Consider the following 15760-nt stretch of genomic DNA (forward strand, 5'->3'; position numbering starts at 1 on the left):
TTTGTAGAAATGGGTCTGCTCAGTGCAATTCCTGCCAGGAAGCGGAGCCGCAGCCGCCGCACGTTGCTGCCGGTGCACAAAGCTCTCCGCTGCCCTGTGAGGACGGGGTCTGGCGTGGAGGTCGCCGCTGCCTCCCGTTTACCTTCTGGACGCGGGTCCCTGGCCCGGCTTCATCAGCTCATGCGTAGCGTTGTGTACCTGCTGCTTTGTGACAGGAGCCCCCCCATTCCTGTACCCTCGTTCTAACCCTCTTTTAAAGGAAGAAATCACTCATTGCTGGGAGAAGACTTGTAATTTTTACTTATTAAAGTTGACTTAAGTTTCTTAAGTGTTCCTGTGGCTTGGCAGTCCTTGAGCTAGAACACAGCATCTTGATGATAAACCTCAGGACCTGTATGGCTTATTTGAAATTTGATTTCGATTTCATGACACAGCATTCCCCAATTCCCCGCAGCACACTAGATGAAGGGCACAGGTGGGCGAGACCACTCACCTACTGGGCAGGTGGGACATTCAACGACCAGAAGGCCGGCATGGAGTAAACGCCAGAACCGTGTAGTTGGGTACAAGAGGAAAATGAACCCTTGATGGCAGGGGGTGGGGTCTTGGGCCGCAGCCCTGAGGCCGGGGTCCTGGATCGCTGATACAGGAAACTCAATTCATGCCTTCAGTGGGTTTTGGCACAGGACAGGACAACCTCATGCCTCGAGTACAGAGCGGGTTCTGAAGGCAAATGTCTTGGGCTGAGGCTAGAAAGGACTGAAGGACAGTGTCACCTGGGCCACCAGTGGAGGAAGCTGGGGTGGGGGGGAGGGAAGAGGCTGTGCATGTGGCCTTCACGGAGCCCCCTGCAGGGGGAGCCCGGCTGCAGAGCGGCCTGCTTGTTCTCACATGACTTATGCACGCAGGTGGGTCTCCTAATGCAGACCGCCCCGGGGGAGGTGGGGTCATCCCGCCCGCTAGGCTGAGGCCTGCTGCTGAACAGGGAGATGGGACACCCATGCTCGTCCCCTGGGCGCTCAAAGCAGGCACTGTCCCTTTGTAGAGCTCCGAGGCCACTGGCATTTTCACACCAATGTTTTATTGCTTAGAACAGGCATCATCCTAGCGCACAGCAGCTGCAGTTAAAAACGCTTTCTCCAAAGGAAAGACAAAGGAAACAGCCAGTGTAATGAAAGGTGAAGGAGCGCAGGCTTTTGGGGCACAGGGAGCCCCGAGTTTGATTAGCAGGACAGTCAGCGTAATCAAGAGAGACACCCTGGGCCCAGGTAGGAGACTTGAAGAGAGCTGGAAGCTGAGGAAAAAGCTGGAGCGACCCTGTGTGTCTTAAAGCCAGGGGAGTACAGTTCCCGGCCGGAGAGCAGCCTAGTACACCCAGGAGACAGGCACCCACTGCGGGGCGCCGCACGCCTGCTCAAAGGCCTCCTGCAGCTTCTTAAGGGTCTCATCGACGCCATTGTTGAGCAGCGAGAGGTCAAAGTAGTGCGCGTACTGGCTGCGGATGGCCTCGGAGTCCTTCTGCAGCCGCTGCAGGGCCTCAGTCTGCGAACAGAGAAGCCTGGTGACGCTGCTGAAAGACTCTGACCTTAAAGGTCTTGCTTGAGAACGTTAACAGCCCAGCCACTCAAGTACACAGGCTTTCTCAGGGGTCCTCAAGGGAACCCCAATGACAAAGCATGAGAGCCTTCTGGAAGACTGACAGCTCCCTGCAGCTGACCTGGGCATCTCTCACAGGGAGAGCCACAGCCCCGGGAAAGGACTGGGCACACCCCTAGAAGCCGCAGCCACGCATAGCTGCACCGTGGAACCTCGAGAGACGCCTGAGCTGAAGGTGCTTGCAAGCGATGCTCAGCCTCACACAGAATTCAAGACACTAAGAAAAAGGTGAGGGTCGTGAGCAAAGAGGGTGCAGGTGACCAGCGCCTTAGGGCCAAGAGCAGCGGACAGCACCTTCTTCTCCTCTACTGCGCAGCACCCGGCAGAGATGCTGAGCCCAGGCCCCCGTGAGGTTTCCCAACAGACGGTGCAGGCGGGCGTGTGGGGAACAAGGGGTAGAGCCCTCCCCACAGCCACCCCAGCAGCTGCATTTCAGCGCCACCTGTCCTCGCAGTACCCGGGTTCATGTGTGATTTGACTCGTTCGTTCCCCCCAACTCCCGAATGAGGCAAGGCGGCGTGGCCTGGGGGGAAGCAGAGGCCACCTGCACAGCCCCCGAGCCTGCTCCCACCTGCGCGCCCTGGTCCGTGGGAGCGATGAACACGATGAACGGTGAGAGCTCGGCCGTGCGGACAATCTTCAGGGTCTGGGAAGAGGGGGCAGAGCAGTGAGTGGGCTCCTCTCCGGCCCGAGCCCCACGGGCGCCCCCATGCCTTCCGGCCCGCGTACCTGGGGTTCAATGTCAAGGACGGCGATCTTGTCCTGCGCATGGATCTGGCGCACTGTTTCGAATTTGGTGCCAAACATGTTGCCCTGGTAGCTGCCAAACTCCAAGAACTCGTTGGCAGAGATGCCCTTCGTCATCTCCTCGGTGGAGATGAAGTGGTACTCCTTCCCGTCCTCCTCGTTCTTCTTGGGCGGCCGCGTGGTGTCTGGTGAGAACTGACGTTGGGCAAAGGCCATGGGGCAACCCCAGCCCTGCCCCTGCACGAGCTGAATGACGTGCTGGAAGCCCGGCCCACCAGCCCGGCAGGCTGTGCCCCTGCACCATGCCCCCACGGGTTCCTGCCTCGCACTCCTCAGCGCATGCCTCCCCCGGTCTCAGAAAAGCTCGTCTCCCCTCCCCAGAGACAGTGTCTGAGCGTCGGCTCAATGGCTGTAGCTCTCTGGGAATGAACGCACCACAAGGAGGCACTTCTGGAAATGAAGCCCCCTAACCCCCGCCGCCCTGTCCCCCACGGATCTCTGTGGTGGGTGATGACAGGTACCTATTTTTTTTTAACCTGATTTTATTTGAATTGTTTTGTGTCTAGAAGAGCTGGGGTGCAGGCCAGAGGCGGGGGGGCGGTTAGAGGACCCACTAGAGCCAGAGCGGGGAGTAGAACAGGCAGACGGACTGAAATCCACTCCCAAGGGGAGCAGCGGGAAGACAGGAGAGGTCTGCCGTGCCCTGTGGGCAGCTCCCTGGCCGGGGATGGATGCAGGCGTTGCAGGGATAGCCTGAGACTGATCCGAGGCCCCCGGGGAGGCCCAGGTACCAATTCTAATGTCTCCAAGTTGTATTTTGTTTTTATGACCAGACACTTGTGTGAAATCACAGGGTACTCACAGGGCGCCGGGTACACGAACTTCTCCGGGTTCTGGCTCAGCAGTGCATTCTTGATGTGGCTGCGGCCCACGCCGCTGGCACCTGTGCAGGGAGAAAGCTTAGCTTGCTGGGGTGATTCTGACGGGGTGTGCAGGGGAGACCGCGGCGAGCACAGGAGTGTGATGGGGCGGGTCGGCCATTGGCGGGATGGGACCAGCTAACGGAAGCTTCTGTGAACGCTCCCAACCCGAGGGAACGCTGGTGATGAGGAGCCTCCCACGGATGGCTTCGCAGTAAAGCCAGGGCAGGGGGCCGCTGGGCGGGGACCAGGCGCCGCTCCTGAGAGCGCATGGACTTTTCCGAGTCCCCAGCCGATCCCCACGGCCCTCAGATGTAAGCACTCTCGAGAAAAAGCGTCCGCCCGGAACCTCCCACTGCCAGCCCAGTGTCGGGCCACGCCCAGGTCAGGTACCTATGAGCACCAGGGTCTTCCTCCGGAACGCGGGCAGCCGGACCACTTCCTCATAGGAGACCACGTCCAGCTGGTCGAAAACTAGACCCAGAGCAAAGCGCTGTCAGGGGGCAGACCGGCAGGGGGCGCCCCGCGTTCACACGAGTTGAGGAGGGAGCGGTAAGCGAGGGGTCGCCTTCAGTTCCGGGAGGGGTGTGCGGGGAACCAGCCCACCCCTGTGCTTTCTAGTGTTTTCTGCGTTGGCGCCCCGATGCTCTCTTGGGCTGCAACGCCTGCCCTGTCGCCCTCCCACGACTGCCCCACGGGGCCAGCGCTCCGGGACAGCACGCCCTGTCGGCGTGCGCGCTATGGAGAACGGGGTGCAGCTACCTCAAAACTCCCGAACTAGCCCTGCCCCGGAATCCCGCACTCGCCGGCAGGCAGTCCATGCGGGCGGTGAGGACTGTGTCCGGCGGGGCCGGCCCTGGGCGCCTCTGCGCGCCGGGGTGGGGGGCGGCTTACTGGCGCTGTGCTTGGCCAGGTACTTGTCCTTGCACTTCTTCTTCTTCCCGAACGGGCTGCAGCTCGGCGCTTCCCTCGGGGCGGACTGGGCCATGCTCGCCACTCGCCTGTGGGGCCGCAGCCAGGTCAGGGCCCTTCGGGTGAACCCCGTTTTCCCTTCCACACAAAGCTCCCCGGGCCCTGCCCTCTCCCCGCGTCTCTCTCTGAGCCCCCCCTCTTGGTCTCTCAGCATCTCCCGACGCACCCCCCAACTCTCCTTCCCCGCATCTCTAGCGGCTGTGCCCTGCGGGCCACACGCCCGCAGCAACAGCCCCAACGAGCTGAGCTCCCGTTCCAGTACGTGCAGCTGTTCCCTGGAAGAGACCCCACTGTGCTGAGGTCACGCCTCATGACCCCGGGACGCAGCCGCGGGGATCCCGTCGGCCTGTGGGTCTTCCTCAGCGCCCCCTGCGCACGCCAGGTCTCGCCAAGTCCTGCAGCAGGCGCTCTGTTCGAGAATGGTCTAGAAGCCAGAGCCCACTTCCCAGAACCGTGCCGACTCCTCCGTTGCTCTGATTCTACACGTTTCTTTCAAGGTGGCCCTTCCCGGCTCACTGCCAGTTTCTAGCTCCCCTTCTGCTGTGCCGACCAGATGTGAGGCCAGAAGGCTGCCCATCGCCCCCGTGCCCCTGGAGGTGCGCCCAAGGGCTCAGTACTCTGGCCCCAGAAATCTACAGGAGGAGAACGCGGTGGGGGGAGGGGGGTGCCAGCCCCAGAGGTTTTCTATCACAGAGAAGGCACCTGAGGAAACAGCCCGCGGGCGGCACAGAAAAGCCCTCACCATTCCTGCAGCTCGGGAGAAGGGATCAGGCCAGCCGACTCCTGCAGGGAGCCTTCCACCCGGCCCTGCCACCAGTTGCTGTCGTCCTTGTTGATGATCTGGATGACGTCCCCGGTGACAAACTTCAGTCCCGCCTCCTTACAAGGGATCAGGTTGTCCTTCTTGGGGTCGTAGTCGAACTGCGCCCTCATGAACATCTGTGACAGAGCAGCGGTGCCTCAGCGCGGCAGGCGCCGGGCTGTGTCGGGGGAGCTGTGCGAGCACGCCCGAGGGTGTGAGGTACCCTCTGGGGTCAACAGCGCGGGTGTGCCGAGGCCCTGGAGCCCACACCAGCTGAAACGTAAGTTGGCAAGGATGACAGGAGGACAACTGTGGTCGCCTAGGCGCTAGCCACTCCCCGCGGGAAGACTTGGGGTGCAAGCCAAAGCAAGAAGGAAAGGAATAACACAGACTCAACCAGAGCGTCTCTCAAACACCCCGGCCCAGCCACTGGACACAGTCGAGCCGGGAGCAGCTTCACACCATGCCATTGGCCATCCCCAAAAAGCAGCATTTACCAAAAGGGACACAGCGGGAAAGTCAGCATCTGTGACGGGACACGAACCCGTAGCCACTCCCGCACCCCCACTCCCCAGCTCCCGATTCTCTGTCACCCCAGAGAGAAGGCCCCCTACCTGTAGCGCGGGAAGCCGGTTTTGCTGGTTGGGGATTACTTTCAAGGAGATCATTCCTTTGGTCTCTTTCTATCAGAAAACGGAAAAAAAATTGTGAGGACAACAAAACCGCGTGGCTGCTGGTTTCATAAGCCCCGCCCGCCCAGGGACCGCTTGGTGCAAAGACGAATGAAAAAAAGCTAATGATTTACCCCCTTCCCGCACTGGACCCCAAAAGGCTCCCAGCTGAGCCACCCAGCAAATGGAATCACCCACCGGGCCTGGCTCCGGAGCCGCCGTCCCCAAGCAGCACGAAGCCCCGTGCTCCTCGGAGCGAGGCGTCGCGCCCCCGCCGGCGCCCCCCCTTGCCGTGTTGCCCCCGCAGTCCGCTGCAAGAGCCGCGCTCAGGCTGATCTAGGGAGCCTCTCACGGCGCCGATGCGGAGGCGAGAGGCGAGGCCATCGAGAGGCCGGCAGGCCCACGCGCAGTCGTCTCTGTCAGGGCTCCCGCCTTTGCCTCCCCTTCTTCCCAGAATCCACTTTGCCCTTGTTTCTGCGAGCCCACCCCGGCGGGGTCTCCATGCCAGAGAGGAGCTTCCAGAGCCGCTTCTGTCTGCACAGTGACGCAGGCTCGGAGCCCCACGCTTGAGGGCCAGATCCCAGCCCTCCTTGGGTGTCCGCGGCCGAGGCGGCCGGTGCTTGGGCAAGCTCCCTTCGGGGGTGGTGTCTTCCACCGGGAGGCAGCAGCGTCGGGGGCGCCTGGACTCCAAGTCCTGCATCCACCAGTGGGGACGCTCCCCCCAGAAGCCTCCCCTTTTACCACGTGAACAGCATCATTTACACATTTGCAAGGTCTGACCCGTGGGCTGGCCTTTTCATTCATTTCAAGTTACCTTTCAAATTTCCCTGAGGAGTTCTTTCCTGGCCTGTGGGTTAAAGCGAGTTATTTAATTTCCAAATATTGACGGATTCCTGGTATCTTTGCGGTTTTGATTTCTAAGCCGTCTCCCAGCGTGAGGTTGCGGGGGCGCGCTGGGCAGTCAGCACTGGCCATGTGTGTCTTAGGCCAGGCCGCTCTCTCTACGGCTCGGCTCTCCTGGTGCCTCGCTGCTGTTCTGGCTACCTGTGGCGGCGAGTGACAGGTGCTGACATCTCTTTTTGTCCTTGCTGCTCTACCAATCTTTGCCGTGAGTGTTTTCGAAGCTGCATCGACAGGGATGTAGGCACTCGGGGGCCCTGGTCCCTGCTACCTCGTCTCGGTCGGGGGGTGGGCGAGGCGGCAAGCATGGCTGGGTGCCCCGTACCACAGCCCATCTGCTGTCTAGCCCAGCGCCCTGATGAGGCGCACACATTTCATGAGAAAATGAGGCGCCCGCAAGGACCCACCATGGCCTTTTGCAGCTGGTCCACCGAGTGATTGGTCACGTTTGTGCCGTTGATTTCCAGGATCTCGTCCCCTACGTGCAGGGAGCCTGCCGTGAAATGAAACAAGACGTCAGCCCACGGCGTCCATGGGAGCCGCGCCACCGAGCGAGTTCCTAGGCAGCGCTGTGGACGCGGGAGTCGCGCCAGGGCGCAGTTGCACTCTGGTCCCCGTCCGCAGTCAGCCCTTGGGCAGCAGCCCGCAGGCGCGCACACCGACTCCACCCGTCTGAGAGGGAACTTCGAGGCCGGACCGCGGGACAGGGGGCAGCGAGGGAGGCCCGTACCTTGTCTGTGGATCACGCCGCCGTGCAGGACCCTGGCCACTGTGCAGCTCTGCTTCTCGTTCAGCTTCAGCGTGATGCCCTGCAACCAAGGCGAGGGCAGCTGTGAGCTCATTTCCCAGGATTAGCTCGCACGACTGCAGGCGGCCTGGGGGTTTGTGCGGGGCTGGGCCGGGAGGAGGCGGGGCCAAGGTGGCGGGGCCTTACCATGGGCTCCTCCGTGACCTTCTCGAACTGTATGAGGCGCACCTTCCGCACCTCCTGGCCCTGGGTGGGGCTGCCGGGGGCCGCAGACCCATTGGTGTGCATGTCCTCAGCCACGGCGTTCAGCGGGTGCGACCCGGTCTGTCGGTGGAAAGAGCAGAACGAGGAAGAGCTGCCGGTGGCTTCCCACGTCTGGCATCTGGTCTCACTTGACTGGATGGGGAGGCATCGCCCCACGCAGCACACGTGTCCACAGAGTTTGCTGCGGAACAGGACTGCGTCTGCTCAACAGGGCCCATGCCACAGGCAGCACGGCGGGCAAAGTCCCGGTGGGATCACGCCCCAGGAGGGTGGCCCAAAGGGGAAGGTCAAACCTCTTAGGATCACCCCTCAGGCTACAAAGAAGAACCACTGTCATCTGGGGAGGAACTCGCCTCTGGAGACACCCACTACTCTTCCCAGCACCCCAGCACGTGGCCCACCGTTGTCATCAATTTCTCCACGCGCAGATAAAAGCCTACAAAAACGCAGTTCTGTCTGTTCTGGCGACACAGACTTTCCCTGCAATCGTGATTTGGATTCCAACTGAGCCCGAGGACTCAGGAAATAGAAAGCCACAAAAAATGAAGAAAACAGGGCCTCCCTGGTGGCGCAGTGCTGAGAAGCTGTCCGCAGTCTCTGCAGCACCGGGTTCAATTCCCGACCAGCCAGGGAGATTCCCACTTGGCGCAGGAAACCTCTCCTGCCTCGCCCGCTGCTCCCCTCAGCAGCGTGTTTGGGTCAGCCCACCTGTTCTGCTCCCCACTCCGTCTCTGGTGAATCCTCTCACCCTCCCGTGCCTCTGGCCTGTACCCCAGCTCTTATATAAATAAAAAATAAATCTTAAAAAAAAAAATGAAGAAAACAGGTGGAAATCATTAGTGATGACTGATTTCTAGGACTTTCTGGGAGAATAGGCTCAGGTCAGGAGAGGCCATCCCGGGTTGCAAAGGGGGCCGAGAAAAGAATAGAGTTGGGCCTCTTGCCATCCCAAACACGATGGGTCACGAGCATTATGACACATATGACAGAAGTTGGGAGAGCAAAGACTTGAAGGGGAGGGACCAGAGGCCCTGCCCCCAGGTCTGGGGGCAAATGCATCACTGACACTTGCAAGCAGAAGTTACAGACCAAGGGCACAAGCCAGTTCTATTTCGGCTGCATAATTTCAGGCTTTTAGTACATATTGCGAGATTCCAACCTCTCTTTGAGATTGGAGACCATCTGGAGCCACCAAGGCTGTCCCCCCACCACTGGCACCCACACTCTGTCCTTCCCTGCTGCTCCCGGCACAGCCAAGCGCTGTCGATTCCTGTGCACCCTGGCACAAGGTGGTGGGAACGACACTTCATCCCCATGTCAAGTGCGTACTTTGCACACTGCAGTTAACGTGAGCCTACTGGAGCGTGTGCTTGTGTATTAGCGTGACTGACTGCATAACGTCACCAGCAGCCCTGGGCCACAAGAAAGCACTGTACTAAGAGGCCTGGCAGCAGACAGCGGGGCCAGGCCACCCATCTTTGAGAAATGGCAGCGCACAACACCCCGTCCCCAAGCTGGGCTGGGACAGCAGGCGTGGAAGGGCTGGCGGCAGGCAGCCTGGGGGTTGCTCTAACCTCATCTCTGGCCTCAAGGCCTCAGAGCACGCAGTAAGTCTCCCGACTTTGCTGACTCTCAACAGTCTTATCGCCAGTCATGTCAGGGCGGAGAAGCCTTAGAGGCCTTATCAGCAGTCACCTTTCTGCGTGCTGCTGACTGGAATAAGCTGACAAGGGGGCCAGAAGTCTGGATGTTACTTTATAACATGCCGCAACGTGGCACCAGTCAAGTGTTTATGATGCTGCACGCCCACCCAGGCGGGGTGGGCCCTGCACACGGTTCTGGAGGCCAGAGTAGAAAGTCCACAGGATAAGAGCAACCTTTGGAAGCGGGGGAGCAGGCAGATCCCTGCAGCCTGGCCCTGCTCTTGCTCAGCGCCGCTGAAAGGAACGACTCAGCACAGCTCAGCAGAGGCGGGCACACGGCCCCACAGGGCGAGAGGCGCTGTCCCAAGCATTGGTCTTTCAAATGTGCTTATCCATCCAGACATCCTGCAGTGGCTAACAGTCCCTATGGTGCTCCCCCAGAGGTGGCCTGCGGTGACTCAGGAGAAGGCTCTGGGCCCGCTTCCCACCGCTCGCCCGACCGTGAGCGCCCTCAGCGAGGTCCCTGTCCTCCTCACTCCATACCCACGGCGACACGGTATGCGTGTGTGTGCAGACTCGCCAGGCGCGCACACAGGCCCGGGGGGCAGCTCCTCGCAGCTTGTGTGAGGCCCGAGGCGGGGGGGGGGGGCACAGGAATTCTGGAGAGGAGCCATAGGAGGTGGGGGCACAGGGTTGAGGCTGTCGGCGGTGCTCCCGCGCAAGGCCAGAGCACCAAGGAAAGGGCAGGGACCCCAGAAGATGAACAAACAATTAGGGTCCCAAACAGCCGATCCCACCTCGCAGCCTGCACCCGGGCCCCTCCTCTCCCAGGGACTTGAGGCACTGGCAGGGCAGGAGGGGGTGTTCTGCCCTAGTGACTGCGGCAGAAAGCGGGAACCCCCACCTAAGGCTGGCTCCTTGGCCTTTAATCCTCCCAAGTGCTGCTGGGCAAACCCCCTCAGAGGAAGCATCTGCAGCGGGGTTCAAAGGGCAGAAGCAGTTGCTCAAAGGAAGTTGGGATGAAAAACAAACTTGGCGGGGTGGGCGCAGGCGAGTGGGTCCAGGCCTCCTCCAGCAGGGCCGCGGAGGGCAGAACAAACATTTGTTCAGCCTACTGTCAGGCTCCAGGCCAAGGCCTTGCACATGGCGACGGCAGAGGCCCCGGCACCCACTCTGCCTCTCGGAGCTACCACGGCCCTGTGGGGCAAAGCAGGATGCCGCGGGCAAAGCCAGGGTGCTGAGACTGCGGGAGCTTAGCTGAGGCGAGCTCGCCCTGCCAGTGCTGGGGGACAGTGCTAAGCGGGCCCCTCCCCCAGGCCTGATCCATCCAGTGCCCTAGCCCCCCCCCCCCCCCCCCCCCCCCGCGCAAAAAGGCAGCCCAGGCAGAACTCGGCAGCATGAAGTTCAGGGAGACAAGGCAGGCTTGGCAGCCAGCCCCCTCCTCACCCAGCTGGCGAGCTCTGTGGGCGCTCGATGCCCCCAGAGACCTGTATCCCCCCCAGGGAGATGTGGGGGTTGAGTCAGACACACTTCTCCGCACAGCTATCCCCGACGTGCTATGGGGGAAGGCACTGGAAATGGGGCCTGGGGGTCCAGAACAGGCCTTGCAAGGACTTTCAGCCAAAACTTCTACAGGGCTCATGTGTATTTCCATACTGAGGGAAAAGCAAGCAAGACGGAATCACAGAATAGACATGCACCCCACAAAAGTGATATTCTGGTTCCCTAATTCAGAGCGCCTCTTCCTGCTCCCCACCCCTGGGGTCACTTCCCCTCCCCCGGCCAATCTGGGAAACACACTCATTCTTCATTACTGGTGCACAGAAAGGCCTCAGGCCTCTCTGCTGGGGGCAGGGGTGGCCAAGAAAGGGCCGCTGGTCTGCCTGGCTCGCGCTGGGGACACTTGCCCAAGGCTCCAGAAGTTGCTGATGACGGAAGAGGTGGAGGGAAGGGCGGTTACAACCAAGAATCCTCAGACTCCAAAAGTCAATAGTCCAAGGTCAGGAAAACCCTGGTTTTAAGAACTTGATCTTGACCTTAGACATGTGATTCGGGTTCGGAGAAGTGACGCAATTGAAAAGGCGCAGGCTCTTGCGTAAAGCAGGGGTGGCATTTACAGGCTGAAACCCTCCTCTCCAAAGCAGGCAAGGAGGGGGGTATGGAAGGGCCAGGCCAACCAAATCAAGGGAGACTGCCCAGAGAGCTGGAAGGAGCGGGAAGGGGACTGGATAACTGGCCAATGACACGTCATCTATTGTTCTTTCCGCGAAAAGAAAAATCTCAAAAGGGAAAATTCCCTCCTCAAACCCAGCAAAAGAAGCTCTTCCTCACCCAAACCCAGAAAGTCCGCAGCGACGTTGAGTTGACTTGGGCCCCCCGAGCACCTCCAGCGGCACCGGCCCTGTCTGCTTTGCAGCCCTAGGAAGCGACACAGGCTTTCTGAGCAGATATTTAGGGGGCGCCTGACTTGATTTCTGGGCTCCTTTTTCAGTGTGGGACCGAACCCAGAGGCTGCGGCCTCAGGAGTGAAGGGAAACTGAATTTACGACTAAGCTGATGTGTGCTGGTAAGAACCACCATGAGGGATGAGGGGTGCGGCCAGAGGCTTCTGCGAGGATGGAAGCGCGCAGGGCTTTTTCAAGAGTGTGCTTGGACAAAGACTGGAAGTGAAACTGGGTTTTGAGACTGTAGCACTTTTACAGAAAGCTGCCCCTAAACAAAGCCTTCAGCGACTTAACCTTCTGACCCCTATGACGCAGCTGCTGCTGCTGCCACCCTGCTCCTGGCAGGGCAGGTGCTGAGGGCCTGCTTTGGTGCGGGGTACCTGCCCCACTCACTGCCCCCTTAGCAGGTCCCTTGAATGGAGAAGATGCACCCAAGGCACAGAGAGCTCCAGCAGCGCGCCCGGGGCCACACAGCATCTGACAGGCAGAGCGTCCTGTGGGCAGCGGAGGTGGTGGTGAGGGCCTGAAAGGGAAGGCACAGAAAGAAGCAGCAGGTGGGTGGGATCAGGCCACCCCTCCTGGGTGGGGAGCCTCCCTTTGATGCCACCTCCGCAAATCTGGGTTCTGTTTCACTTGGGGGTTCAGCAAGTTTTCTGAGTCCACTTTCTTCAAATCCTTTATGGACACCAAATACATGGGCTAACTGGGAGGCTGGATCCTGCTATCCAGGTAACGTCTACTGAGAAGGCACAGAACACTGGAAAAGACAAGGGCAGCAGCAGGAAGCAGGTGGCTCCTGGCGCACGGGTGGGGGAGCAGCCAGGGAGACACATGCCCTAGGCCAAGGAGCTGCACGAGGGCGACGGGACTTGGGCCCTGCCAAACCTGAGCGAGTCAGACCCAATGTGTGCTAATTACACTTCAGTAAGGCTGCCCAAAATAAATTCAATGAAGACATTTTTGCACATGTTAAGCTTCAACTGAGGTGACGGTAGGGAGGGAAAAGGGCGCGCTCAGCCCAGCTTGCAGAGCGGCGGGGTGCCACCCCACGCCCCCGGCAGCACCGTCCAGTGCATGTGGTACCGTCCAGTTCATGTGGTGCCCTCGGCCTAGCAGCGGCTCTGAAAGCAGGCGGCGAAGCAGAAAGCACACTCACTGTGGTGGTCATGGCCTCAGCCCGTTATTAATTCAGCAAACATGTCTGAGAAGTCACTTATTAGGCACTTAACGTGACAAAGTGGTGCCTGCAGGAGCCCTACCCGGCAGCTGGCCCTGGCGGTCCAGGAGACCAGGGCGCTCACCGCAGCACCCTGCTTGCCCCGTGGCTCTCTCTGGACACTCACTCCTGGTCCCTGGCCACCGGTTCCAGGTGGTGGTGCAAGAATTCTGCTGGCTTTATCTCTGTCCCAAGAGCCCCAGGCAGCCATGCCGCCGGCAGCAAGGAGCCGGAGCCGGGGTGGGCAGCGGTGGGACTTCCACGCAGATCTTCTCCGCCTCCCCAGCGAAGGCCTCTCTTCCCGGCACCTCTGAGGCCAGAGGGTACCAGCGCCTCACGGCCATCCAGCGGTTCTAAAGTCTGAGGCTTCACCACAAATGCACAGAGGCTGGCCCCTGGCCTCGGGCGCCACAGGGCCGGTGAGTGCGCGCTTTCGGGGCAGAGCTGGCGAGGACCGCCCTTTCGGCCGACCCAAACAGCCGCCGCCCGGGACCAGCACAGCTTCTCTGGAGCTGGGTCCTCAAAGCCCATCGACAGCCTGACTCTGGCCCCCAAAGTTTCCCGTGACCTTACTGAGCGTGCTTTCCAGGCCGCAGCCCCCCCCCCTTCCCCCGCCCAAGGCTGCTGGGGCTCGAGCTACCGCGCCCCGCAGCCCCGCACCCACCGCGCCTCCGCCCCGGGACAGGCCCGCGGGGCCCCGCGGCCCGAGAGGCGGACGGCCACGGCCCGTGGAGAGTGGCGCCGCGCAGACCCCGATCCCGGCCGGCTCCCCGCGCCCCGCACCCCGGGCGCTCACCTCGGGCCGGCTGCGCTTCTGCAGCAAGTGCTCCAGGTAGAGGTCGGAGAGCGCCGTGCGCATGCTGCCCCCGCCCTCGCCCTCGCTCGCCTTCAGCGTCATCTCGAGCTCGGGAGCCGGGCCGGGCAGCGAGGGCCTGCGGGGCGGCGGCGGCGGAGATGGCGGGGACTCGGCGGGGACGCGGCGGGCCGTCACCACCCCGCGGGCGGCGCGCCGGGCGGGCGGGGGCGGAGCTCCGCCCACGCCCCGCCCCCCCGCCCCCGCCCCCGCCCCGGGCGCCCGCGCGAGCCTAGGGAACCCGCGGGCCCCGCCAGCCGGCCCATCGGGTACCGGATGGAGGCTCCCGCCGGGGCCGCCCCCGCCGCCCCGCAGCCCGACGGGGCGCGGGGCCGGTCGCAGTCCTTTGGAGGCGCGGGCTGCGGGCGCTGTCCTAGCCGTGGCCGCCTGCGCTTCAAGGTGGGGCGACCCGATGGCCTCCAGCAGCCGAGGTTTTCACTGGCCTTCGGCCACACCTGTTAACGCCACAAGACTTTCAAGCCCATGTGGGCCGGTGCGCTGGTGTCTAACGCCATAGGGGGCTCGCTGCAGGCGGGACGATTCCACATCTGGACACCCGACAGGGGGGTCACTTGACTCTTGTCCCTCCACCACCCCATCCCTTTGCCCCGTTCCTGCCTCACCCAGCCGCGCCCCCTCTGCTCCCCCGCTTTCTGTTTCGCAGAGGTGGCTTTTGTTTCTTCTTTTGCTTTGTTGCCTTATCTTCTTCAGTCAGATAAGTCAGGTAAGTGCACTTGTCTCTCTCCAGCTGACTGACTTCACTTAGCATCCTTCTGCCAAGGTCACCTCTCAAGGTCGTCCATGTTGCAAATGTACACAAATTTTCAGTCATCATCAGTGGAAGCGAAGGCATCTAACACTCTTAGGAATCCCAGAGACATCAAAGCAGCTGCTATCTACCATCTGGAGACACCTTTAAGACCTCATAAAAACCTGCCAGCTTACCCCAAGCTGGTAACCCACAGGGTTCAGAGCAGCTTAGGATTCTGGGCATTTCATTAATCCTCTCCGGCAGCAGCAGGCTTTACAGCCACACGGCGCACTTTGTTCTGCTGGGAGGCCTACTGCCCATGAGCAACAGCCCTTGTCCCAAAGGAGCAACAGACAGAGGCCTGCAGAGAGGAGGGAGGAGCCTTAGCAGAACTCTGAGCATCTTGTTGGTAGACTAAGGACAGTTAACAGAGCCAGGGACATACATGCACATTCGTAGGCCTCACAAGTGGCTTGCTAGGTAGCTGAAAAGCTGCAAAGGGTTATTTATATTGATTTTCTTTGCTTTTTGTTTTCTTTTAGACTTATTTTTATTGAAAAAGATGAAATTGGAGCCCTCTTGCATGTCATACGCAAAGAAAAAAAGAACAAAACCTATTCCAGATGGCTTAAGGACTTAAATGTCAAAAGCTCATGCAAAGACCCCATAAGGAGCAGGAAGAGCAGGTGTGCCTCAGCAGAGAAGAGTTTCACTGCACACGAGCGCCTCACAAGCGCCGGTGCTCCTACCGGGAATGTGTAAAGGAACACCAGCTAATGACAGCACAAACAACTGAGGAGCAGAAAACATGAGTTAGCATTTCACACGTGGGGAAGCACCCGTGAGCGCTTTGCTTCTTCACCTAGAAGTCCTAGAATGGAGAAGATGTGTGGGCACCTGCACCTAAGCCTTGCCAGTGCTGCTACGGCTCCGGAAGTTTCCATTCTGTCCTGAAAGTGAGCGGCTCCTGCCTTTGCAGCCAGCATTCGCACACACACACGCACAGGGCGTGGAAAATACGTTTGTTAATAGCAATCCACCCTGGACCACTCAAAAGTCCACCGACTGTGGCCTAGTCCCATAGGAGAGAAGAAACAGTGAACACGCACCTACAGATGAGGGAAGACGGTGAGGAGCTTCCAGTGCAGCAGGCAGGCCTGTGCCGGGTGGCGG

General features: G+C 60.5%; 1 protein-coding gene across 3 annotated transcripts; it reads right to left on the reverse strand.

Annotated features, from left to right (window-relative positions):
- Positions 1-1092: 1092 nt before the first annotated feature.
- MPP1 (MAGUK p55 scaffold protein 1) lies at positions 1093-13881 on the reverse strand (the record flags this gene model as incomplete). Of its 3 annotated transcripts, none has more annotated exons than XM_084258542.1 (12): positions 1093-1542; positions 2228-2302; positions 2386-2588; positions 3266-3346; positions 3717-3797; positions 4218-4324; positions 5038-5234; positions 5712-5780; positions 7076-7161; positions 7399-7477; positions 7654-7740; positions 13780-13881. In XM_084258542.1, the coding sequence occupies 12 exons, from the start codon at positions 13879-13881 to the stop codon at positions 1366-1368; spliced, it is 1344 nt and encodes a 447-aa protein (XP_084114668.1). In that variant the 3' UTR covers positions 1093-1365. The 3 variants fall into 3 exon arrangements, with proteins under 3 accessions (XP_084114668.1, XP_084114669.1, XP_084114667.1); XM_084258543.1 differs by having other exon boundaries at positions 5038-5174; positions 7603-7740; XM_084258541.1 differs by having other exon boundaries at positions 7603-7740.
- Between the last annotated feature and the right edge of the window lie 1879 nt (positions 13882-15760).

This window comes from Talpa europaea, assembly GCF_964194135.1.
Source record: "Talpa europaea genome assembly, chromosome: X".
NCBI classification, from domain to species: domain Eukaryota; kingdom Metazoa; phylum Chordata; class Mammalia; order Eulipotyphla; family Talpidae; genus Talpa; species Talpa europaea.